We start from the raw sequence: 27,112 nt of genomic DNA on the forward strand, positions 1-27,112 counted from the left end.
ACGCATGTTTCCTAACTAGAATTCTGGAATGGTCTAAAACTGATATACCGAAGCAATGGGTTCAGATCGAAAAGGCATTATATATCCCCAGTTTCATAGATGGTGCCTTGTACCCACCCGTCTCTGACATATCTTCCCCTCGTTATCTGACCGATGTTGGAGGAACTGTGGTTCCCTGGCTCATCACTCCCAGGTCCTGCTCTGCCACATACTAAGTGCTGTCACGTGTTCTATTGCTGTGCACTGGTGAATAGCAGCGCCCCCATCATCCACTGCACTGATCACTACTGAGCACCCAGCAGGTGCACCTTACCTGCCTCCCTGCCTCCCCCTGTTCTTCCTCTGCTAACATCCCAGACATGCCCCTTTTCTGATCCTCACCCCCCAACCCCTATTTCTCTCTTCCCCCCTCTACTATGTGCTATTGTGCTATATCTATTATGCTTATCCCAGGCTATATCTGTATTTACCTAATAATCTCCAAACTGCTATTGTTTCTCCATTTGTACATCTCTTCATTATGAAAACGTGTTATTATTCTTCCTTGAATTATTGCTATGACCAGCTCTATCTCCCGTCTTCCTTTCCTTATCCTTCCCCTCTTTAATGTTAAAATCTTCAATTAAGAATGTTTGAAAAATAATAAGAAATAATATTGTGTGTACATACGTGCGGAGACCTCCATCACTGTGACCAGCGGTGCTGATGCCTGAGCTCAGGAGGGCGTCTCGCCCTGATCGTCTTACAGGCCGGGTGTCTGTGGGCGGGTTCTCCAGGTGGAGATGACAAATGAGAACCCAGTGAATAACTCCTGGTCCTCGGCTGGAATCGGGCGTTTCTGGGCCTCTGCTGCCTCCAGTGTTTCCAGGTGTATATTCCCGGAGGCAGAGGGAGCAATAGATGGCTACAGGAAGGAGAAATAAACGTGAATGTTGCATCATTTATATGAATTTATAGGTAGACAGAGGTCTATTCATCATCCCTTATTTCTACAAAAGCTGAAAATTATCATTCAGCCATCTCCACACCGGAGCAATGTCAGACCCGGCTGGAGCTTGAACGGTGGAGAGTAACCTCGCTTTGGAGAAGTGAAGCTGATCTCCAGATCTTCACCAGGACAAACCTTTAGTGTGAGGTCTGTCCTGTAATGAAGTTTAATCTAAGTAGCCTGGAAATAGTTTTGAAATATGCAATGATAACATATGGCATATTCACACTATTACAGCATACTTTACTAAACAGACCCCTTAGTTACAGGCTGCCCGGAAGCTCATAGAAGCTCTGTGTTGTACTTACTGGTGTGGGCAGGTATGGGGGTGCAATATTAAGGGCAGCCAAAGAGACCCAGTCCATACGCTCAAAGAAAGGATGCCGGCAGATGTTCCCATGTACTCCGAGGCGTCTAGCTGGATCTTCATGGAGGAGCTGAAAAAAGTTATTTGTATTTAATGTAATGATTTATACAACAGAGTTGCTCAGTACAATCATTGTACACACATTTCTGCTGCCCCGCACAGAGGAATTTACAGTGATTTGTCCATGGTCACAGTATGTTATTACTGAGACTCTATCTGGTGTCTGTAGTATCTAACCACCAAGCCATTCCTTCCCCTATACATCCTAATAGTCATATGTCTGTGCAACAATGGGGGTGGTCAGATCTTCTTTCTGTATAAATTGAACAATTGTTTAGAAATGTGGAAATGAGATTATTACTTCTATAGATTTTATCAGACAAACCTATAAATATATATGTACTAGGCACAAGGTGAATTGGCGCTGTGTGTCACATAATAATGGTATGATAATAAATATTTTTACTAATGATCTGCACAATTACAAAGAAGTAAACATTATTTTCCATGAATTCATTTTGGTTTATAATATGATTTCCCTATTTTATTTTATTGTATATTATTTGATGCTCAGGAATACTGACTGTGGAATGTTTTTTTTTTTGTTTGTTTATTTTGTATATGTTTAAAATTGAAAAAATGTTAATAAAGAATACTTTATAAAAAAAAACATTATTTTCCATAAAGCTGCAGTAAAAAATCTTTAGTCTGTTGTTACCAATATCAATAATATATATATTTATAATAGATATTTTTACAAAGGCAATTTGCCCCCTTCACACCTAATTGGATAGAGCTCTATGAGGTCCTCTATTGCCGAGAGCTGGACAGATTGATCCTATAGCACAGTGATAAATGGTACTTTACTTTCAGTTATACATCTAGCATTTCCCTCCTCCTCTATATAATGTGGTATAAACTTGTTTATAGTCATTAAAAGTGCATCCTGCCCTGTAATCATTTGTAACTATAATATGTATTTTACCTTTTGAATGATGTCTTCAGCGGTAGAGCCTGGTGCATCGAATAGTATGGGACTGTATTTAAGGCTCCCGGTAATCATTTTGGTTAAAATGACACCGAAGGAAAACCAGTCCACACCGGCATCGTACTCCTCACCAGACCGCATCTACCAGGAGAGAGATACTAGTTATTGTGTTTTCCAGCAATCATCATTTCCATATATTGTTTATTTATTTATTTTTAAATAAGATATTTTTACTTTGAATGGACATAAGGAAAAGGTGACATTTTTTAAACAATGATGTAACCAGTGGATTAAATATGTAATTTCTACATAATACCTATATCTATGTTGGGCCCCCCTTTGAGGTGTGAAAAGGACATTATATTCATGCAGTTCTAGTATATTCATATTTTCAGAGAATGGTCAGCTTAACCTTTAGGGTCAGACAAGACATAAATAGAAGGGCCTACTCTCTTGTGTCTGATTGTACCTAGCACTGGTATTAGATGAATAATGGGCACCTAAGACCTTATATAGTGTGAGCAGCCACATTCCAAAGAACGAGCATTGTAAAAGATGTAGAGATGCTAAGCATTATGGGTTACTGGGAGTGGTGTCCAATATTCTAGAATGGGCTTTGGAAGATATTCTAGGACACATGTGCAAGAAATAATAATGGTCCATGCTATGTTGTACCAGCACACCCTATACAAATGAAAATCACAATGAAAGTGTTACACAAGATGGGATGTTGGGGAGAATGAGGAATTGAGCTGGTATAGACAAATACAGGAAAGGCAGCATTCCACTGGGGGGATGCAAGTGAGGTGATGGTGATCTTAATTACATAAAAAGGGGAAGGGGTTAAATGAGCAGGGGGTCCAATTGTGGAGACGGAGTCTGTGCACTTTGTGGGAAACTGGTCCTTGGGATCTAGGTAGGTGGCTGAATTTTGGCAGTATCAAGGTTGCCATACGTTGTGAAATTTCCCCACAATATTCTATTGGAGGGATGTAATATGCTGGAAATATACCATATATGATATATACATTTCTGGTGGGTGAGGGGACAGGACTGCTTCCAACTCTGAGCCAGTTGGCATTATGTAATATTTACAATAAAATCACTGGATCAAGTAATATCCCAGATGTCTGTTCCAAAGGGGAAACTGAAGCCCGATACCCAAACTATATTATGTGCATATTTGGGGGAGGTTGCAGGGCCAGAATGGGCTATTTGTATCCCTATTGCATGTTTCCTATTGTGTTTAGTTACATGAGTAACAGTAGGAAGATCCTGTGCCCCTCACCTCAGGAGCAATGTAGCCAGGCGTCCCAGCGTAGCCAGTGGCTGTGCGGTCTCCGCGGATGTTCTCAATTGCAAGACCGAAGTCGGCGATCTTAATATGCCCCGTTCCAGCCACCAGGATGTTCTCAGGCTTCAGGTCTCTGTGAGGGAAATAAAATCTGTGTAAGCACTATGCTTTCATACAAGCATTATTTATTGTCATACATAAAATAATATTACACTTTATGTATACATCCTAAATATTAGTAGTTTTGAATGTAGGTTTAGGAGCAATGACAGTAGTGTGGGCATCTAGTGTAATCATTTTTAGATAAGTGTCCTCTTGTTTCATACACAACTTCTGAGAGATAAATTGGTAATTTCCTTACATGTTATCTCTACCCAAGTATTTTATTATATTACTATAATGTGTGGGTGATGGGGCCTCACTAATGTGTTACTGCTCTTCCTCATAGCTCCTCCCCGGCAGCGTTGGACGTGTGCAGGAAGAGTCTGACGTCACCGTATTACAGGAGACAGGAACGTCCTTAGCAGAGAGCAGGGGGTACCCAATACCCAGCTCACAGCCTGCTATGGAGATGCCGTGACAATGCCCGATATGAGGGGGCCACAACCAATAGAGCCCCATATGGGACAGCTGAGAAGCTTCTGGGAAGAACCTCTGAAAAGTGTGAGTACAAATATGTCACCCTCTCCTCACCCACACATGACAGAATAAAACACTTGTGCAGAGAGACCCTTTATGTGCTGTGAAAGATGTAAATAAAGACTGAACGTTACTGTGGAAGGGACCCAGGCCCTCATTCAGAGGCGGTCGCAAGAAGCGATCGCTCTCTCTGAATGAGGGCGGCCGCTTCCTTTTTTTTAGTGCGGCCTCCTGGTCGCTAGCTAAGCTGTGGGTTACCACCCACAGCTTAGCGACCGACCTGGTTGATGGTCGCGATGGTGAACACCATCGCGACCATCGGGGCTTGCGACGAGACCCTAAGGTTGGGTCTTGGCAACCGCAAGCCCCAGGGAGCTTCCTGCTCTGATCGAGCAGGAAGCTCCCCACTGACATCACTGATGATGATGTCAGTGCGGCCGCCCACAAAACGGCAGGCGTTCCTTAAGGAACACCTCCGTTTGTGAAACCACCCCCCCCCCCTGCCCACAAAGCGGAGCGAGCTGTCGATCAACATCGACAACCGCCCCTTTTGTAGAGAGCTCCGGAGCGAGAGAATTTCTCTCTCGCTCTGGGGCTTGCGCGAGCGCAGGGCTAACCATCGACCTGGTTGCGAGCGCATCGGCGCTTGCGACCGGGTCTGAATGAGACCCACAGTGTGTAAGGTGTAAGTGGTAATATGCACCAATGGTAACTATAACACGTGGGAAGTAGAGAGCAGGCCTAATACATTCTGCATGTTAGTATCCATAGTTCCATACTGATATCACTTTATTATACTATTATTATAGTGTGACTATATACTTACCGATGGATTATGCCCTTAGAGTGGAGAAACTGTACCCCGCATACCATCTCGGCAGCATAGAAGCTGGTGGATAGACAATAAGTTACTGTTGCATCGTTAGGATGGTTACATAATGGCTGAGAGATTTCCAGCCAACACTCCCCACATTATCTGACAGGCAAGTTACAGAAACAATTTCTCCTTGGCAATCCCTATCACTGATCTAACAGTGCTCACCTCTCTATTAGTCCCTATTACTGATCTAACAGTGCTCATCTCTCTATTAGTCCCTATTACTGATCTAACAGTACTCATCTCTCTATTAGTCCCTATTACTGATCTAACAGTGCTCATCTCTCTATTAGTCCCTATTACTGATCTAACAGTGCTCATCTCTCTATTAGTCCCTATTACTGATCTAACAGTGCTCATCTCTCTATTAGTCCCTATTACTGATCTAACAGTGCTCACCTCTCTATTAGTCCCTATCACTGATCTAACAGTACTCACCTCTCTATTAGTCCCTATTATTGATCTAACAGTGCTCACCTCTCTATTAGTCCCTATTACTGATCTAACAGTGCTCACCTCTCTATTAGTCCCTATTACTGATCTAACAGTGCTCATCTCTCTATTAGTCCCTATTACTGATCTAACAGTGCTCATCTCTCTATTAGTCCCTATTACTGATCTAACAGTGCTCATCTCTCTATTAGTCCCTATTACTGATCTAACAGTGCTCACCTCTCTATTATTCCCTATTACTGATCTAACAGTGCTCATCTCTCTATTAGTCCCTATCACTAATCTAACAGTGCTCACCTCTCTATTAGATCGGGCAGCTGGTCCGTCCAATGAAAAACAGCATCTTTATAAACCCTATGCTCCGCCTCAGCTCTGTGCTAATTGGCTGGTGCTAAACCCATGCTTTCTTCTCCCTATGGGGCCTATTCATGATGTTAATTATCAGGGTCCGACAGTCTAACTCGCTGCGGCTGTCGGAGCAATTCTTCATTGCTCCGGCGCGGTGACAGCTGATGCGAAATCAGCTGTTCCCGCGAGCGATTCACTGCTGCTTTTCGGAGCAGCAAATCTTTTCACTGCTCCTTTCAGAGCAGTGAGGGGAGTGTGCATGCGTGACCTACACAAGAGCCCCGATGTCCGGCAGATTGAGCCGGACAGGGTCAGAAGGATCCAAAAGGATCCCTCTTCGCAACCCGGACCTCCTTTGGTTGCGAGCCCAGAGCAGGAGCACTTAAACTCCGAAAATATTATATTATATTTTCGGAGCTTGATGAATTCTGTCCCCATACTTGTGTATGCGGACAGCGGGCCATTCCGCAAAAGGAAGGTAACTATGAGTTATCTGGGATATCTCCTGCTTTACCTTCTTGATGAATGGCCCGATAACTTAATTTTTACAATTCCTTTTCACCTGCTTTTCTAAAAATGAAGTGATGATGAATAAGCCCCTGAGTCTCATAGCTTTTTCCTTTCTTATATAGAGCTGACTCGCTAGCTGTTCTGTATGACCTGTCTGTCTGATTGGAGCTACACTATGAGATCTGCCAGCAGGAAACTCCTCTCAGATATATATGGTAAGTCTCTTACTTTGCCACAGTATTTAATCTAGTAAATGACTAGAGGCCTGATTCACTACCGTACGCAACTGCGTATGCGATAGCGATTTCGCATGCAGTTCATCTGCGATAGTATGCTAATGCATTGCTAATTCATTGTGATCGCTGTCCCGTCGCAGCACTACACAGGGACGCCCACTTTACTTAGCGCACATAAGTACTGTTTAGCAAGACTGCAAAACCATCGGTACAATCAAGTACCATAGTAGCCTCATTCACACTTGCTCAAGCCCTGACCTTACTCAGAAATTGAAAACGTATATAGAGGAAATATAGCGCAATAAAGAGAGAGGTGCAGCTAGGTTATTGCACAAGAGTATACACCCAAATATAATACTCAGTTAACATGAATAGAACAAAAGTAGTACATTCAAACCAAAAAGCGCTCCCCACTCAGCATGTATAACAAATAGGACACCAATGTGTTTTCACACAAAAAAATGGACAATAATCACCAATTGTAATGGTACTTAATAACTCCAAGTCCTGGGTCTCCACTATTAGGCCTTTATGTTGAGGTGCTAGTCGGTTTCCCTTGGGATAATTCCATATGGGAGGCAATCGGGAAGCCTAAATACCGGCAGCCGGCTTCCCGACTGTCTTATCCCGGCATGGGTGAAATGCCGGGCGTCTAGATATAGACGCCCGCATTTCCCCGACGCTGGGAGACCGGCGCCCGGCATCACGATCGTACTGATGCCGGGCGCCGCGAGCGGACAGCCGCGGGGGGGGAGGGTTAGGTTTAGGGCTCCCGGGGGGGACTTAGGGTTAGGCACCCCACCGGGAGGGTTAGGGTTAGGCTAGGGGGAGGGAGGGTTAGGGTTAGGCACCCCCGGGGGGGACTTAGGGTTAGGCACCCCCCCGGGGGACTTAGGTTTAGGCAGCGGGGAAGGGGGTGGTTAGGGTTAGGCACTTAGAGGGGGGATTAGGGTTAGGCACTTGGGGGGGAAGTTAGGGTTAGGCACCCCTAAGGAGGGTTAGGGGGGTTAGGTTAGGTTAGTGGATACTTACCTATCCACGATCGGGATTTCCAGCGCTGTCGGGCTTCCGCTGCGTCGCACTCTGCTTCTGTCGGGCTGCCGCTGACGGGAATCGAACCGCCGGCCATGCGGCTGATGGTATTTCATACCAATTCCATTCCATATACATAGAGGGATAATAAAAAGTGGAATAATAGTGCAGTAAGCCTCAAAAAACTTAAGTTTTAATAACAGGTTTGCACTTACAATAACGAGATGTATAAAAAGCATATAACAAATTCCATATGCAAGACTGCGCCCAGCCCCCGTCCACGTGTCGACATCCAAACCCAGATGTATCAGGGAAACAGTGGGACCGTCACTCCGGATATAGAGGCCCACTAGGATGAAGTCCACATAGGCAGGCTGCAGATGCTGCAATCAGTTCAGAGGTGAGCCCCGCTTAACGCGTTTCGGACACCAAATTGTCCTTCGTCTGGACCTCTATATCCGGAGTGGCGGTCCCACTGTTTCCCTCAGAAATTGCTAACAACCACGCACGCTATCAGGCCTCAAGCTGCATAGGCCATCGCAGTGACTAATTTACGCACGCATGCCAACGCACTGGCACGCCTGCATTTCCCCGACCACCCCCCATCACTACGAAAAAACGGCACTTCCTGTCAAATCACTTTGCGATGGGTCGGCGTAGTCACTGTGATCCTAGTCCTGAACGCTATAGCTAGTTCGCGCACACACACTGCCATGCATACGCATGTGCAGAATGCAACAATCGGACGATTGCGTGCGTAATCGCAGTTGCGTACGGTAGTGAATCAGGCCCTATGTTCATGTCCATTGACAAAGAGTAGCTGCAAACTGTGGGGTTTATTTACTAATCTTTGGATGGAGATAAAGTGGAAGGAGATAAAGTACCAGCCAACCAGCTCCTAACTATAATTTTTCAAACTTAGGGCCGTATTCAGTTAGAATCGAAAAGCAGTTTTCTGTTAAAAAGTATTGCGGATTACGTCATTTCATCTGGCGGAAACTTTGCGCTGTATTCAATTCCAAATAGTTTTATCGTAAACGAAAACGCAATGCAATGTAATAGGTGGAAAAGATTGGCCTATGAATAGGTGGTGATAAAAAGTGCATAATTGCTGTTTTGGGGTGCAAACGTCCGGAAAACACTCAGCACCATTGGGACAGCTCCCTAAAGCATAATTGCGTCAAAAATACCCTAAAAAAAGAGGAACATCCCAAAAAATGACTTCGAAAATGGGAGCGAAAAAGTGCAAAACTTATAAACTAGCAAAATAGACTTTTGGGGGGGTCTGCAAGTATGGGTGAGGTGTTATTTTGATTGCAGGTGCTTGCTGAAGGTGCGTTTTTTAAAACTTAACTTTAGCGATTTTTAACCATGCTTGCACCCATTTTCATGTACCCCAATTTTGACAGGACTGCTTATTTTGTAGAAAAAACTGCTTAATGCTATTCTTCACCACTTGTGCAAAGACGCTAATTAGAGGCAATTGACAGCACTTAAGTACCCCAAATAGCTTCAGTAGGGCTATTCGGGGACATCTACATTGATCCCCAATGTTAGTGCATCTTTTGGGGGGTGTCAGGCTGATTCCCCCATTTTTGACAGCACTTTTCACCTGTTTGATTTTCGCCGGGACGCTTTCTTGCGTCCTTTGGAATTGAATACGGCGAATAGCGGGGGTGCGCCCGATGAGTTTCCGCGGCCAAAACATGTGATGTAGGCCAGAAAGTGCAGCAGGCAATTCCTTTCCGACTTATCGTGGCTAATTGAATACGGCCCTTAGCCTATGACATGGCAGTTAGGAGTTGATTGACTGGTACTTTATCTCCGTTCACTTTATCTCCTAGCTGTATGCTATTCTGATTTTCACGCAATTGAGCGATTATCGGTGGTCTGCGCCTGTATCACAGACACAATGCGCATACAGTGAGGATTCACTCTCAAGTGATTAACAGGAAGCGAACGTTATGCAGGAGGTAACGGGGAGTGACGCCTAAAACAGAGACATGTTCTGGCCATTTTGGGGGCGTGTTCCCGGCTACGTCTGTGATCCAGTATGCAGATAACATGGCTCCAGCCCATTCTGAGTGACCACAGTCTCACTCAGAGAGTCGGTGTTTGCATGATCTGTGGCTGATGCTGCGTATGTGTACGTAGTTGCGGACAGCTGCGTTGGCTCCGGTGGGCGTCCCAGCGGTTGTTCCATTAGCATATTTTTGCTAATCTGCAGCTACAAAAAATTGCAGCTTTGACTTTTAAGTCCTTCCTCTATACAATGACTCTTACAAGCAATTATTCTATGTCCTCACCTTGCACTGGGGATGGTAAGGCGGCCTTCCCGCTTCAGGAGCTGATGGAAATCTCCGCCACTTGCATACTCCATCCCAAGTAACACAAGCTCCTGTATATGGTAGAGGCGGTAGTGTCATTAGACATGTCAAGGGAGCCGGGAGGAAAACAATTGGGCCGTGGGGGAATGTCAGCTTTTGTCCAAAGATAAATAGGCAGAAATCATAGGAGTTCTGCATATGAGTTCTCTTGGGAGTATAATGGGCAGTAATAGGGAGGACAAGGAGAACAGACAGAGGGCAGGGGACAAAAGAAGGGGCAGAAAGAAGTATCTCACTATATTACAGTATATGGATCATGTTCTGTAACGTTTACACAGTGACGTAATTAGTACATTACACCAGTAAAATGTTTATTTTTACACTAACATAATAGGAAATAGAATGTCCCACATGAAAACATTGATAATAATTTCTGCATCTAAGCCAAAATATCAAAATGAATGAGCCCTAATTGCAGATGAGCTGCAGAACTGTATTAGCACCAGATGCTGTTATCTATAGCGCTGATCCCCAATCCATGGGCTGCAGGACACACACAAGTCCATGCTGTGCTGCCTGCAGGGGGCTGGACAGATGCACAGGTACCTGGTACAGAGATACCACTGTCCCCTGTATCTGTCCTGTCTCACATTGTCCTGGGTCTCAGTATGGCTGTATACAGTCACCCTCACAGCCACAATGAGGCCACTGTAAGTGATGTCAGTCACACAGCAATAATAAATGTGCTGCACTGTGATTTGCTGCCAGACCGTCACTGAGCTACAGGGTATCAGGGTCTCACCAGGGTCTTACTGCCTGGGGGGGACAGGTAAGTAATATATAGGGGAGTGTGTTACTGTAGGGGCGGGATGGATGGGGAGGTAATACTGTATGTTACCACAATGGGGAGAGGAATGTATTACTACAGATATTGGAGGGATGGGGAGGTAATACTGTATGTAACTACAATGGGGAGAGGAATGTGTTACTGCACATTTCGGGGGGATGGGAAATAATACTGTATGTTAGTACGGGGGGAATGTGTGACTACGGAGATTAAGGGGGAACGCCTTACAGCAGTGATGGGGTTATAATAATATATCACTAACTATATGATAAAAGGAATTATAGCTCTTAGCTGTATTTCCAGGTTAGAACATCTCATCCTCATGCTGTGTCCTCCTATATATCACCCAGTAAATGCGCCCGTCAGATAACCTCACTATAAAATAACTAGCGCTAAGGTCTGTGGCATATTTAAGCCAAGGAAACAGCCAGGTCCCAGCACTGGGGGAGTAGATGTGAGGGAGATGCTGTGGACAGGAATGTAAAACTGAAGGCAGCACATAATTGGAGAGACGCTAAGGACGGGATGTAGTCAGCAAGCCGATGGTCTAAATAACGACCGCCGGCTTCCCGACTCTCTAATCACGGCGTGGTACTAATAACAGGCGTCGAAAACTCGATGCCTGTCATTGTCCATATGCCGGTAGACCGACGCCCGGGATACCGAACGAATGTAAGCTGGGCGCCAGGCGCAGACGGCTGCGGGAGGGAGGGTTAGGTTTCAGGGCTCCCGGGGGGATTTAGGGTTAGGCACCCTCCCAGGAGTGCTAGGTTTAGGCTAGGGGAAGGGAGAGTTAGGGTTAGGCACCCCCGGGGGGAGGTTAGGGTTAGGTACCCCAACGGGAGACTTAGGGATAGGCTGCGGGGAAGGGGGGGTTAGGTTTAGGTATTTAGGGGGGTTTAGGGTTAGGCACTTGGGCGGGAGGTTAGGGTTAGGCACCCCTAAGGGAGGGTTAGGGGGTAGAATTAGGTTAGTACATACTTACCTTTTGACTATCGGGATTTTCACCCTTGCCGGGCTGCTGCTGTCGGAATTTGAATCATTGGGCCATGCGGGCCCGGCGGTAATACCAACTACACCCCTAAGGACATACACTTGGGTACAGCATTCATTTCCTTACTGTATATTATCAGTATTCCCTATAACCCCATGTGCTGTACATACAGTATACATGCAGTGATGGCAATTAGGAGATGAGATTACAGTCACAGCAGAAGACAATGAGGATATATGGTATATGTGAGGGTATGTAGTAATAACGCCGCAGTCTCAGCAGTACCTTGGTCTGGAGAGCAAAGTAGCCCTGGGTGAGGAAGGCGCATCCAGATGCCAGCTCCAGCACTCTCCGCTCCACAAACATTTGCTCCCGGCCCTCCCTCAGCAGAAGTCTCTTCCTGATGATCTTAACAGCCAGATGTTGACCTCCACAGGCATCTGCAGCCAGCAGGACCTACAGGAGACATTACAGGGTCAGCCCCTTAAATAACACAGGAACATAAAGGCAAATGCATTGTTGTCCAACAGGGATTGTGTGTTACTAACCATTGGAATACAGAAAAAGAAGAAAATACAGAACAATTAGAAGCTTTTAGTCTGCACTGTCACTTTCCACAGACCATAATCCAATTTAGCTGGGGCCATAAATGGGAGGATGAGATCTGATCGCCAGTGGCAGGTCTCCAAGTGATCCTGGGACAGGTACTATGTATATGCCCCTCCCACCACCCCCTCTCAGCACCTCTCCCTGCTGGGGGCAGCCACTGATGGGAGGAATCGTACAGACAGGAACAGTCTTTGCTAAGTGTGTATTAGTCACAGAAATGTACCTAGATTTCCAGTTTGCACAAAGAGACTTGAATTATCTACCACTTGTATTTAGCACAGGATGTGCAGGTGCTGCTATGTGTGATTGGCTGAGCAGTGTAAGAGGCCGCTCCTGCTTGGCTCCCTGGCTAATAAGTGGCTGAGCTCAATGGAGATTAATGTATTATGTGTAGTGTTGGGTGCTCCTCGCAGTGGCATAAGTTTATGCCAGGTGCCCGGAGGCAAAATAGGTGGTGGTGCCCCCCCTTCCCCCCGTATGCTTCGGCTTGCTCCAGCCCCCGTGTGTATCTAGCTCCAGCCATCCCTGAGTTTCTCTCTAGCCAGACCCCCCACAGCACAGCACACACATGGCAGCAGGGAGCGCACACACTACATACAGCACAGCACACACATGGCAGCAGGGAGCGCATACACTACATACAGCACAGCACACACATGGCAGCAGGGAAGGATTACACACACTACATACAGCACAGCACACACATGGCAGCAGGGAGGGATCACACACAAGGAGTGACATACAGACACAGGGAGGCCAGGGGTGGTAAGCACAGCAGCGCACACACAGCATTTAGAGAGAGGTGGCTCACCTGTAAGTGGCTGTTCTGGTTGGGCTCAATGAAAAAACCTTTGGCTGGGGGGACAGAAAGAGGACCTTCCCCAGGTCCAGCCCCCACCTAACGTTGGAACAGCTTCATCCAGGCCATGAGATCGCTGGCGGTGTGAGTTGAGAAGCTGCAGTGCTGTGTAAGTACCGCTGCTCTTGGCTAGCAGCATCCTCTCTCTCCCGGTTCCCGGCCACTCACCACTCTCCAGTCTGGTCCGGACTCAGCCGCAAGTGCAGTGTCGTCGAAGGCTCCTCAGACAGAAGGGGCAGGCACAGGGTGAGGTCGCGGGCGGTCACATGATACGTGACGTCCGCGGCCCGCCGGCGCCGAGACCACAGAGTGCACTGGAGCCGGAGGAGGAGCACCGCTGATACTGATTGGCGCTCAGCTCAGCGGCTCCTCTGACTTTCTTTTTACCATAGTTAGAATGAAGCCAGCGGTAGGTGCAGGTGGAACGACCGGGACCCTGGAGACTATGGAGCCAGATGCCCCCTTCAGGGCTGGTGCCCGTCGGCAACTGACTCCATTGTCTCCGGGAGTTCTGCCACTGCCTCCTCGGCATCAGGCCATTCATTGCAAAGGAGCAGATTCAATTAGCCGCGGGTTGAGTCGTGTGGTCTGTTCCTCTGGATAAAGTGCCTGGTGCTAGTCAGTTACACACCCGGGACCCTCCGGAGGGTACTAGCAGGAATAAGGGATAACTGCTGCCTCGTGCGTGGGGTGACCAAGGGTTTGTTGTTGTATAGCCCCAGGCAATTTACCCCGGGGAACAGACCGCGTGACTCAGCCCGGGGCTAATTTAATCTGCTCCTATGTGTTATTTTCTTTCCCACATGGATCACTATCTCTCCCTTGTATTACATCAGACCATGAAAGAAGGAAGATGTAAGGTGAGTATTTATTGTGGGCGCAGCATTTATTTTCTTGAACGGTGGCCAAACTAGTTATTAGTAGGGGTGTGCACCGGCCACTTTTCGTGTTTTGGTTTTGGATCTGGATCTTTCTTCGTGTTTTGGATCTGGATTGGTTTTGCCAAAACCACCCTTCCGTGTTTTGGGTTCTGGGTTTTGTGTTTTGGATCTGGATTTTTTCTTAAAAAATAAAAAACAACGCTAAATCACATAAAATGGGCCTTTTTTTGTTCCTACGCTATTAATAACCCCAATAACATTAATTTCCACTCATTTCCACTCTATTCTGAACACCTCACACCTCACAATATTGTTTTTAGGCCAAAAGGTTGCACCGAGGTAGCTGGATGACTATGCTAAGCGACACAAGTGGGCGGCACAAACACGTGGCCCATCTAGGAGTGGCACTGCAGTGGCAGACAGGAAGCCAATCAGCGTTATGGTGCCCATTTGCATGTAGCACGAACCCGGGAGATCCGTGCTACATGCATCTGTGTGGTTGGCACAGAGCAATGACAGGTCCGTGAGACCCGTCTGTGCTGCTGTGGTAAAAAAGAAAAAACCTTTGTAAAAAAAGAAAAAAATGGCGTGCACCCCCCCCAAAAAAGAGCAACCAGCCCCGGGCATTAGTAACCCAGTGCTGGGTGTGCTTAAATACAGGGGACAAACGACGTAGGGGTCCCCTGTACTTAAGCACAACCAGCACCGGGCTAGTCAGAACCAGCGCTGGTTGCCAAAATACGGGGGACAAACGACGTAGGGGTCCCCCGTATTCTGCGCAACCAGCTCTGGGCTCTGATCCGGTCCTGGTTCTGGAAATACAGGGGAAAAAAATTAGTAGGGTTCCCCTGTATGTTCCAGAACCAGCTCTGGACTTTTTCTAGCGGGGGGCTGATGCCACAGCCAGGGAAGCCCTTTCACCGGGCCCCCCAGCCGCAGCATCAGCCCTGACCGCTAGTCAGCCCAGGCCGGGGATCCCTGGAGAGCTGGGGACCCCCCCAATAAAGGGGTCACCCTCTCCAGGGCACCCCAGGCTGATAGCCCGGGGCTATCCCCACCACCCCTGGTGGCGGTGGGTGGCGGGTTGATTGTGTGGTGTGGTGTAAATAAAGAATATCAAACATTGTCTTTACAAGTAGAACTGCAAGTCCCAGCTAGCCTGCCCCGCATGCTGGTACTTGGAGAACCACAAGTACCAGCATGCAGGGCATTAAGGGCCCACTAGTACCTGTAGTTCACCTGTAAAAAAAATGTTTAAAAAAACACAGGACACACACACCGTGACAGTATGGGCCTGGGCCTGGGGTGCCCTGGAGAGGGTGACCCCTTTATTGGGGGGGTCCCCAGCTCTCCAGGGATCCCCGGCCTGGGCTGACTAGCGGTCAGGGCTGATGCTGCCGCTGGGGGGCCTGGTGAAAGGGCTCCCCTGGCTGTGGCATCAGCCCCCCGCTAGAAAAAGTCCAGTGCTGGTTCTGGAACATACAGGGGAACCCTACTAATTGTTTTCCCCTGTATTTCCAGAACCAGGACCGGATCAGAGCCCAGAGCTGGTTGCGCAGAATACGGGGGACCCCTACGTCGTTTGTCCCCCGTATTTTGGCAACCAGCGCTGGTTCTGACTAGCCCGGTGCTGGTTGTGCTTAAGTACAAGGGACCCCTACATCGTTTGTCCCCTGTATTTAAGCACACCCAGCACTGGGTCACTAATGCCCGGGGCTGGTTGCTCTTTTTTGGGGGGGGGCATGCCAATTTTTTTTTTTTTTACACAGGTTTTTTTCTTTTTTACCACAGCAGCACAGACGGGTCTCACGGACCCGTCAGTGCTCTGTGTCAATGACACAGATGCAAGTAGCACGGATCTCCTGGTCCGTGCGTGCATCTGTGTCATTGAAATACACAGCAGCACAGACGGGTCTCACTGACCCATCTGTGCTCTGTGTCACTGTCAGTCACACAGATGCATGTAGCACGGATCTCACGAGTCCGTGCTACATGCAAATGAGCACCATAATGCTGATTGGCTGAGAGCCGTGACAGACGGCTCTGTCAGCCAATCAGCACTTTGCCCATTAAAGGCAAAGGCATTTTTTTTAAAATGGCTGCTCGAGGCAAAACCTCGAGATCCGACAGCAGATCTCGAGGTTTTGCCTCGGGAGAGGGATCCGGGGCAGACAGGGAGATCCGAGCTTGGGCTCGGATCGCCCCGGATCCCCGAAGTTCGGGTGGGTTCGGTTCTCAGGGAACCGAACCCGCTCATCCCTAGTTATTAGTTATGGTGGTAACATTTATTTCTTTACAATTAGGTGATTTATTGCTATAGAATCAGGGACATGGTTTATTTCTCTAGGGCATCATTTATTTCCTGAGGCAATAGGTTTTGCTTCTTATGGATACAATCCTTTCTGTGTTATATTATTGGAGTATTACCCTGGTACCCAGCAGCCAGAGGTACCAGGAGGGGCCTGGCAGTATGGATCTGAATGCCGCATACTAACCACAGTTTAGTACATTTCCCCCTGAGCCTTATTATAATACATATAATGTCACAGGTTTTGCACATTGCAGGTTGCACATCAGTGAAGCAGCATTATTTTGTGTATAGTAAAGACACGCGTCACACATACAATAGGGCCACATGTAATAAAGGAAACATTAATAGAATCCACACCTGATGCTGTACGGAAATGTTAGGCAAAAATGATACAAATTATATCTGGAGTAGAATAGAATACTTTAAAAATAATCAAGTAAAACCCACCACATAATAAAACAAGCAGTATTAAAAAACTCTATAAGATTCAGTTTAATAGATTTTGACAATTTAACATTGAAGGCGTCTGCTTGATGCTATTCTCTCAAACATCGTATTATTAGGATGACTCGGGTCTTCCAAAATAGCCTTTCATCTGTTTAGGACTCTTTTTTATCATAGATTTCCTGAGTGTGTGACAACACATCACCAAGTACTCTCCCTGCAGTCCTAATCACCCGATCTAGGGCCTTACGTTCAGCAACAGTACAGTTACCAAACCTTACGGTGATCCCATAGGTCAGGGCGCTCTCCACAATACCACAGTAACAATTTAGCAAGGTCCCTTTGCTCGCACAGACCGATCTTTGGGGTCTATTTACTAAGCAGTGTTAGGAGACAGAGTGAAAAGTGATAAGGTGCCAGCAAATCAGCTCCCAACTGTCATCTCACAGGCTGTGTTTGAAAAATGACAGCTAGGAGCTGATTGGCTGGCACCTTATCACTTTTCACTCTGTCTCCTAACACTGCTTAGTAAATAAACCCCTTAATCTTCTTTTACCAAAAAAGATGAATTATAATGGCCGTGACAGTGTTTGAAATAAAAAATCCCCAATAATCTAAAAGATTCCACTTGCCCAATTGTCTTCCTATCTAAGAGGACAGGTAACTTAATAAAAGGGGTTAATTCTAAAGTGGCAGAAGGTTGACTATTAAACTTCTACACAGTGTAGGGCTGTAACTAGGGGTGTGCACAGGGCACAGGGCCCTGGTGGTTGCACCATCACTGTCCCGTGGCACCTGCATGTGGCTTGTAGGGTGTCTGGAATGACACACCCTGCAGCCAGTAGTACTACTTCCGAACCTGTAGAGGTGCCCGAAGTGTCCTTAGGGTGCTCAGGGCAGTGCTCTACTTCCCAGAGCCAGCAACCCCACCCCCTACACATGATGTCATGGGTTTAGGGGGTGGGAACAGCACAGGGAACATTGCGTCCTGTTACGGCACTGTCACAGTGCATCTGTCTTTAGATTCCTCTATCACCCCGCATACCATCTCCTAATTATACCCCATCCACATCACAGAGCACAGTGACACTGTCTCCGTCCCAGTTCTATAACCCCTGTGCAATACAGTACATACAGTCTCTAATATCAATCACAAAGCAAAATCAGAACTGACAGATTTAATGAAATTGAGCTGCAGATAGGATTATGATTGTTTATATCTAATAACGTCCAATTACAGACATACAGTGAATCCCATGTGACTATAGAAACCTCATTGCTTACCTTCCCATAGCCACCCTGGCCTATCTGGTGGTAAAAAGACAGTCTCTGGATGGATAGAGAGACTCCAACTCCGAGGCTGGTTGGTTGAGCACCGCTGGTTCCTAATGGCAGGAAAATGTGAGATTAGAGGACAAGTCACCATGTGCTATATACTACAGACCATCAGTCTAATCTCTTTGGTCCTGATTCCGAGTCACACGCAAAATAGACGCTGCTGCGCACGCTGCTACATACAACTCAGTATCAGGCCCAGTGTGTCTGGTAAAGGGACTACCTTTTATTGCTATATTATTTTTGTATGAGTTTTATTATTTAATCACTCTATTAGCTCTGTGTCACTCACATCTTCCTAACAAAGCTGTAACATTTTGCTTTGTGGCATTTACATTTTTATATAGCCAGATACTGAGTGGTGCTTAATGTAATTAGGTCACATGCAGGTTCCGTGCCCATCCTGATGCTGCTCACACTGTCCCTCTGCTAGAGATATGCCACAGCCTTCCCTCTCCTTCCATGGGGCAAATCCCAAATGTTGGTCACCCCTCCCCTCTAACAGCAAAGAGAAGGAGCTACAGGGGGGGGCGACCACTAGCAGCAACGTAGCGCGTTACAGTTACACAGCTGAGGGGGAGGAGCCAGGTAGCACAAACGCATCAACTGTCATTTCCTTACCCCAGGGAAGCAACAGATCATTATCTGAGTTTAAAGAGAACAAAAGACCGATAACAGGTCGTCCCAGGTCGCCCCTTTCCCAGCACCGTACCAGACATTCTTATACATGTATTATTATTATATCTTATAGGTAGGGATAGAGGCCCCATCAGCCATGCATAGTGTGTGTATGGGAATAGCGTGTCTCTATGAGTTCCCCTTACCGCTCCTCTCCGCATCTACATGATGGGCGTCACCTCCGCTCTCACTCTTCTCCTCCGAGCTGGACGGGAACCTTCCCCATCGCCTCTTTATCTTTCTCCTGATGGGGACCTTCTCCAGTTCTTCAGAGGAGTCCGAAATCTTCCTCTTTCTCACTCCACTCTCACTCTTCTCCTCCGAGCTGGACGGGAACCTCCTCCATCTCTTCTTTCCCTTTCTTCTGATGTTGACCTTCTCCAGTTCTTCTTCAGAGGAGTCCGAAATCTTCCTCTTTCTGACTCCACTCTGGCTCTTTTCCTCCGCTGGGCTGGATGGCAAATTCCTCCTCCTCTTCTTCTCATGTAGGATGGAGGCCTCCTCATCAGAGGAGCAGGAGACGCTCGTCCTCTTCATGGCAGCCATCTTCTCCAACGGTTGCTGTTCCTCCAGTGGCAGTTGCTGAGAGTAAACAGCTCGGTTGCTATGACGATGGCTGCATCGTTCAAGAAGCAACATGGAACCCTGTCATGTGAGCGGCAGTTATCTGCCCATGTGCCTGTGCTACATGTATGGTGCATGTGCTGCACCTGTCTACGTGCATGTAGCATCCATTGGGAGGGATGGGGTAAATGAACACTGGGGAACAGAGAGATTTTCTAATTTATGGGGTGGCAGTAAATTTATTAATACAGATTGAATAGTTAAAAGGGGGAGGAGCCAGGTAGCAAAATGCATCAGCTGTCATTTTCTTGCACAAGGAAAGCAACAGAGATCATTATCTACATTTAAAAGTAACAAATAAACAATATCAGGTCATCCCAGGTCGCCCCTTTCCCAACAAAGTACCAAATAAAGCAGAAGGGTATATATATATAATATATATTTCCCAAGGACTGCATATCTCCCAGCCTAATTGCACACACAGCTGAACTATTTCTAATGCCGGGTACACAGTGATTGTTCACAGACTATGTTGTTCACAGACATATCGTGTTGGCTGTGCTGCACAGCCGATGCCCAATACATCTGCAGATATATTTGGGGCATCATGCTGTGTGTACAGATGGTCAGCTGACCACCCGTACACATGCAGGGAGTGGGGCACAACACGCCTCCAGCCACCGGGACCTGCCCCCCAGCCATCACACTGAACACAGATGATGGTTGTTCAGTGTGTATGAACAATTATCAGCTGCAGCTATATCTGTTATGCTGTTATCACACTGAAATACCGGCTTTTGAGTGTCGGGTGGATTTGCCGATTCGAGCCTTTATACCACTTTCACACTGAAAATGAAATTACCGGGTAAATCACTTTTACCTGGTAATTTTCTGAACTACACGGGTTTTTCCCTGTTTGAAAGGGTCATCCCAGGACATAATTCCCGGGTCTCCAACCCTGCAAAAAAACAGGGTCGGAGACCCGGGAACTATGGGCCTGATTCAGAGCCGGACGCAATTTGCGGACGGTTGTTCAGGAAAAGGGGGTGGATATTCAAATGAACCGTTCGCTCTTTGCGGTCTGTTCACGCCTCTATGTCTGAACGAGCGAACAAAACTGGCGGTCGTTTTTTGGATAACTACGCCCCCTGGCCGCTCGCATCCTACGTCATGTCCGCTATTTATTAGATTAATCGAGTACATCGACCAGCCTATGAACTGCTCGCTATTCTTGTGGTTGGTTTTTCCTACCACAATCTTGCGAGCAGTTCTGACTATAAAACAACCCAGTGACGTGGTCATTGATGCTGCTGTATTAATTATGCACACCCATAAAACGCCCGTTTTGACCGTTTGGCACGCCTGCGTTCGGATCTCCATTCCCTGTTTTCAAGCACCTTCCCCTGTTACCACCCACAAACGCCTCATTCTGTCACTCAAAATAGCAGGCATTCGCTATTTAGCGAACAAACGCTTTTCGGCCGCACTGACTGGTTCGCGCATGCGTATTATGATCCGTACGCATGCGCAGTTCGGCAAACATCGCTCGGAACGAATGAGCGGCCGCTTACGAGCGGCTCTGAATGAGGTCCTATGTCCCGGGATGACCCTTCCTCACAGGCAAAAAATCTGTGTAAAAATATACAAGGGAGCGCTAAATAAAAAGTTACTACTTCACTTAATTACATATTTAGTAGGATATACATTACACCTTAAATACAGTAATAAAACCACTTATTTATAGCCAAAAATATTTTTGAATATATAAAAAAAGTATATAAAACAAAGCAAGATAGCCTCAAGAGGAATATACATATAGTCCACTATGCCTTTAGAAATCCGTTGTAATACGAGGTTCCACTTTGTAAAATAGCATAAACAAATATCCAAGTAGGCAAAGTAATGATCACTGAGCCCAAATGCTGGCTTTATGCTCAACCTCCTCACCGTGAATCAACCTCACCACCTTGCATATCTCGATCCCCAGTTCTTTGTGCCGGGGTAGCAGCGGTGGGAGGGCAATACCTCAGTGGATTACGCTCCCAGTGAGATTTATCAGCATCCACCTGATGTTAGAGATGGAGCAATATCAGTAGGAGCAACACATCATCGGCCGGTATTTAGGGAGGCAGACGCAGGTAACACTGATGTGAAGGATCCAAAGTGCTTGTATCAGCGAGGTCCCAATTGCTCCATCTCTAACATCAGGTGGATGTGGATATATCTCACGTCTCCAGAACCTTTTTGGGAGTGGCAATACGGATAACAATTGGTTTATTAATATAAATATATTCTATTTTGCGCCTAATTTAGATATCTAGTTATATCTATGTTTTAAAAAACCTGTGTAGTTTAGTAAATTACCATTACCACATTTTCAGTGTGAAAGGGGTATCAGTGTGTACCCAGCTTAACTGTCACTCCACAAGTGTAAACAATAGCATCACTCACAGAGATACCACTCAGGGAAAAGTAGCACATCACTGCTCACTGACAGAACTACAGTGTTTTACTAACTGACACTATTGTCCACTTAAATATTTATTCATTAAAAATAATTAAAATTAAACAGCCTATTCTAAACTATTTTTTCCTCTTCACCGCCTCTTATTATTTTTTTCTAAATTAAATATATTAAAATAATAATTTTTTTTCTTTTTGTTTTAGTAATTTTTATATCTTATTTCTACCAAGTGGGGAGGTGGCAGAGGGATCCAATCAGATCTCTCTTTGCAACCCCGGACCTCCTTCCTATAGTTTTTGGAGTTTGACGAATAATCAATGTGCCTGTTACTTAAAACATGCAGAAACTACATTCCACATGTTTAATGAGCCCATTAAGGATAATGAATAGGCCTTTTAGTGAATTAACCACTTGCCTGGCATGGTTGGATCAGATGCAACCACACCAGGCTGGGCTTTCCCTGACAGGGCGGCTACTGGAGATGATCTTCCAGCAGCCGCCTATATCAAAGGGACTTCCTGGTCCCCTGCACCCATGCCTCCGCCAGTGTCCCGATCACTGCTGGTCTCAAGTAAGTGTGTAAATGTATATGTATGTATGTATGTGTGTGTGGGTATATATATATATATATATATATATTGTCGAAGCCGGATGATTGGCTGAGACCGGATATTAAAATTAATATCGAGCGACGCCATTATTGGTTGCCTCTGACAACGCCATCTTGCGTCGTCAGCATAAAACCATGGTGTGTGATGCTAATATGCTATTATTAGCATCGTGCGATCGCATTACCACTGCATACTGTTTTAAACCCTATCATACCCCATACGCATGGATACACATATAAATATATATATTTAAAGACTTTATATATTCAGTGATGACAGACTTGTCTTGTAGACATGTCTGTGACAAATAATCAAGAATACACAAAGATACTGTGAGTGTTTACTTCAAATATATACACAGTATGTCTGTGGCAATAGAAATATAACCCAGACACTGATATGCACAAATGAAGTGTCCTAAATGTAGATTAATAAACAATTGCCAGATGTGTAGCTATTGTTAACAAATATCCAAGGCTGATGTATTTAAGTTGTATTAGGGGAGCCTTTTGTTAAAATGATCAGATTGTTTGCCAAGGCTTGCTCCATCCATGAACAGGACAAAACTCCATTGTCTGTCATTCTTTTAGTCCAGACAGAAGTAAAATAAATAATGACCAGTTTGAGGATATATATATATGTGAATGTGTGTATGTATGTATATGTATATATATTAGGGGTGTGCACCGGCCACTTTTCGTGTTTTGGTTTTGGATCTGGATCTTTCTTCGTGTTTTGGATCTGGATTGGTTTTGCCAAAACCACCCTTCCGTGTTTTGGGTTCTGGGTTTTGTGTTTTGGATCTGTATTCTTTTGAAAAAAAGCATAAAAACAGCTAAAATCACAGAATTTGTAGGTTTTTCTGCTCCTATGCTATTATTAACCTCAATAACCTTAATTTCCACTCATTTCCAGTCTATTCTGAACACCTCACACCTCACAATAGTGTTTTTATGTCCAAAAGGTTGCACCGAGGTAGCTGGATGACTAAGCTAAGCGACACGAGTGGGCGGCACAAACACGTGACCCATCTAGGAGTGACACTGCAGTGGCAGACAGGATGGCAGTTAGAAAAACTAGGCCCCAAACTGTACATAATGCAAAGAAAAAAAAGAGGTGCAAGATGGAATTGTCCTTGGGCCCTCCCACCCACCCTTATGTTGTATAAACAGGACATGCACACTTTAACAAACCAATCATTTCAGCGCCAGGGTCTGCCACACAACTGTGGCTGAAATGATTGGTTCGTTTGGGCCCCCACAAAACAAGCTGGCAATTAATGTGTCCCTGCACAAACTGGCTCTACGGAGGCAAGATGTCATCCTCATCCACCGATTCCTCACCCTCTTCAGTGTGTACATCCTCATCCTCACAAAGTATTAACTCGTCCCCACTTGAATCCACCACCACAGGTCCCTCTGTACCTTCTGGAGGCTGGTCTCCCTGGAAGAGCTGATAATTCATTTTGATGAACATCATCTTCTCCACATTCTGTGGAAGCAACCTCCTACGCCTTTCGCTGACAAGGTTCCCGGCTGCACTAAACACTCTTTCGGAGTACACACTGGAGGGGGGGCAACTCAGGTAAAATAGAGCCAGTTTGTACAGGGGCCTCCAAATTGCCTCTTTTTCCTGCCAGTACAGGTATGGACTGTCTGACATGCCTACTTGGATGCTGTCACCGATGTAATCCTCCACCATTCTGTCAATGGTGACAGTATCATATGCAGTGACAGTAGACATGTCAGAAATTGTTGCCAGGTCCTTCAGTCCGGACCAGATGTCCAAACTTGGTCCTGCCTGCCCTGCATCACCGCCAGCGGGTTGCTTAGGATACCTAAGTTTTTTCCTGGCAGCCCCAGTTGCGGGAGAAAATGAAGAAGGAGCCGTTGACGTGTCACGTTCCGCTTCAGCTGACAGTGTGTTCACCAGCAGGTCTTTGCACCTCTGCAGGCTTGTGTCGGCCGGAAAGAGAGACACCACATAGGCTTTAAACCTAGGATCGAGCACGGTGGCCAAAATGTAGTGGTCTGATTTCAACAGATTGACCACCCTGGAATCCTGGCAAAGCGAATGAAGGGCTTCATCCACAAGTCCCACATGCCGAGCGGAATCGCTCCGTCTTAGCTCCTCGTTCACTTTCTCCAGCTGCTTCTACAAAAGCCTGATGAGGGGAATGACCTGACTCAAGCTGGCAGTGTCTGAACTGACTTCACGTGTGGCAAGTTCGAAGGGCTGGAGAACCTTGCACAACACGGAAATCATTCTCCACTGCGCTTGAGTCAGGTGCATACCCCCTCCTTTGCCTATGTCATAGGTGGATGTATAGGCTTGTATGGCCTTTTGCTGCTCCTCCATCCTCTGAAGCATATAGAGGGTTGAGTTCCACCGCGTCACAACCTCTTGCTTCAGGTGATGGCGGGGCAGGTTCAAGAGTGTTTGCTGGCGCTCCAGTCTTCGGCACGCAGTCGCTGAATGGCGAAAGTGGCCAGAAATTTTTCGGGCCACCCAAAGCGTCTCCTGCACGCCCCTGTCGCTTTTCAGAAAATTCTGCACCACCAAGTTTATTGTGTGAGCAAAACATGGGACGTGCTGGAATTTGCCCAGATGTAATGCCCGCACAATATTGGTGGCGTTGTCAGATATCACAAATCCCCAGGAGAGTCTAAGTGGGGTAAGCCACTGGGCGATGATTTCCCTCAGTTTCTCTAAGAGGTTGTCGGCGGTGTGCCTCTTACTGAAACCGGTGATACACAGCGTAGCCTGCCTTGTAACGAGCTGGCGTTTCTGAGATGCTGCTACTGGTGACGCTGCTGCTGTTGCTGCGTAAGGTGATACATCTACCCAGTGGGCTGTCACAGTCATATAGTCCTTAGTCTGCCCTGTTCCACTTGTCCACATGTCCGTGGTTAAGTGGACATTGTGTACAACGGCATTTTTCAGGACACTGAGGACACTTTTTCTGACGTTTCTGTACAGTCTCGGTATCGCCTGCCTAGTGAAGTGGAATCTAGACGGGATTTGGAACCGGGGACACACTACCTCCATCAATTGTCTAAATCCCACTGCACTAATGGCGGATACCGGACGCATGTCTAACACCAACATAGCAGTCAAGGCCTCAGTTATACGTTTTGCTTCAGGATGACTGCTGTCGTACTTCATCCTCCTCGCTAAGGACTGTTGGAGGGTCAATTGTTTAGTAAAAGTAGTGGTGTTCCTACTTCCTCTCTGGGATGATGAACGACTCCCAGCAACAGCAGCAGCGGCAGCAGTAGGCGTAGCAATGCAGGATCCTCCGGAGGAATCCCGGATAGGAGAGTCAGTCATGCCAGTGACATGGCCTGCAGGACTACTTCCGATCCTGACTAAGGAGGAAATTGACGAGGAGGGAGTTGACGGTGTGGTTTGCAGGCGCTTGGATACAACAGGACAACGGGATTTAGGTGTCCCTGGACTGCTTACGGTCTTAGCCAAAGTTTCTGAACTTGACAGTAACTTTTTATGAACGCGCTGCAGGTGACGTATAAGGGAGGATGTTCCTAGGTGGTTGACGTCCCTACCCCTACTTATTTCACCTTTACATATGGCAAGACAGTTGTTGTCCGGATTTGGATAGAAATATTGCCAGACCAAAGAGGTGGAATGTTTGGTCTTCTGCCCAGGCATGACCGTGATGGGCTTTTTCATCCCACGGACAACAACTGTCTCCCCCGGAGCCTGATTTAAACAAACCACATCACCATCAGAATCCTCCTCGCCAACTTCCTCCTCAGCGCCAGCTACACCAGTATCCTCATCCTGTTGTACTTCAACAGTGACATCTTCAATTTGCATATCAGCAAGTGGACTGTGGGTGCTCCTTTCAGCACTTGCAGGGGGCGTGCAAATGGTGGAAAGAGCCACCTCTTCCCGTCCAGTGCTGGGAAGGTCAGGCATCGCAACCACCACCACACTTGGACTCTCCTTGGGGATTTGTGATATCTTCTTAGAAAGCACAGTTCTTCGCTGTGCTTTTGCCAGCTTAACTCTTTTGATTTTTTTAGTGGGAGGAGGGCTTCCATCGTCATGTGAAGCTGAACCACTAGTCATGAACATACTAGGGATCGACCTTAGCCGTTCCTTGCCACTCCGTGTCGTAAATGGCATATTGGCAAGTTTACGTTTCTCTTCAGCTGATTTAAATGTTTTTTTCAAGGTCATTTTCCTGAACTTTGTCATTTGGGATTGTATGTGCCCTCTACTATGACATTGGGCATCGGCCTTGGCAGACGACGTTGATGGCATGTTATCGTCTATGTCATGACTAGTGGCAGCAGCTTCAGCACTAGGAGGAAGTGGTTCTTGATCTTTCTCTATTTTATTTTTATCGGAGAAAGTTTGGTCCTCCATTTATGTTATATCGATTTGATATATACGTGCGGCTAAACACAGCAAATAATTTTTTTTTTGGTTT

The 27,112-nt window shown here is 46.4% G+C and overlaps 1 protein-coding gene across 1 annotated transcript; it reads right to left on the reverse strand.

The window, feature by feature from the left end:
- Positions 1–674: 674 nt before the first annotated feature.
- LOC148473252 (protein kinase C delta type-like) lies at positions 675–12,281 on the reverse strand. Its single transcript, XM_088459905.1, has 7 exons — positions 12,186–12,281; positions 10,039–10,130; positions 5,103–5,165; positions 3,632–3,770; positions 2,341–2,484; positions 1,297–1,425; positions 675–904 (listed from the first exon to the last, which is right to left on the reverse strand). The coding sequence occupies exons 1-7, from the start codon at positions 12,264–12,266 to the stop codon at positions 743–745; spliced, it is 810 nt and encodes a 269-aa protein (XP_088316031.1). The 5' UTR covers positions 12,267–12,281; the 3' UTR covers positions 675–742.
- Positions 12,282–27,112: the final 14,831 nt, after the last annotated feature.

This window comes from Taudactylus pleione, unplaced genomic scaffold (genome assembly GCF_031769625.1).
Source record: "Taudactylus pleione unplaced genomic scaffold, aTauple2 ptg000946l, whole genome shotgun sequence".
NCBI classification, from domain to species: domain Eukaryota; kingdom Metazoa; phylum Chordata; class Amphibia; order Anura; family Myobatrachidae; genus Taudactylus; species Taudactylus pleione.

What these genes read in the sequence shown, in the direction of transcription:
- LOC148473252 (XM_088459905.1), bottom strand. Translation starts at nt 12,266, where the DNA reads ATGTTTGTGGAGCGGAGAGTGCTGGAGCTGGCATCTGGATGCGCCTTC. An exon ending in CTTACCATCCCCAGTGCAAG is followed by an intron (nt 5,166 to 10,038) that starts GTGAGGACATAG and finishes TCTATCCACCAG; the next exon opens with CTTCTATGCTGCCGAGATGG. An exon ending in CTGGCTACATTGCTCCTGAG is followed by an intron (nt 2,485 to 3,631) that starts GTGAGGGGCACA and finishes CTCTCCTGGTAG; the next exon opens with ATGCGGTCTGGTGAGGAGTA.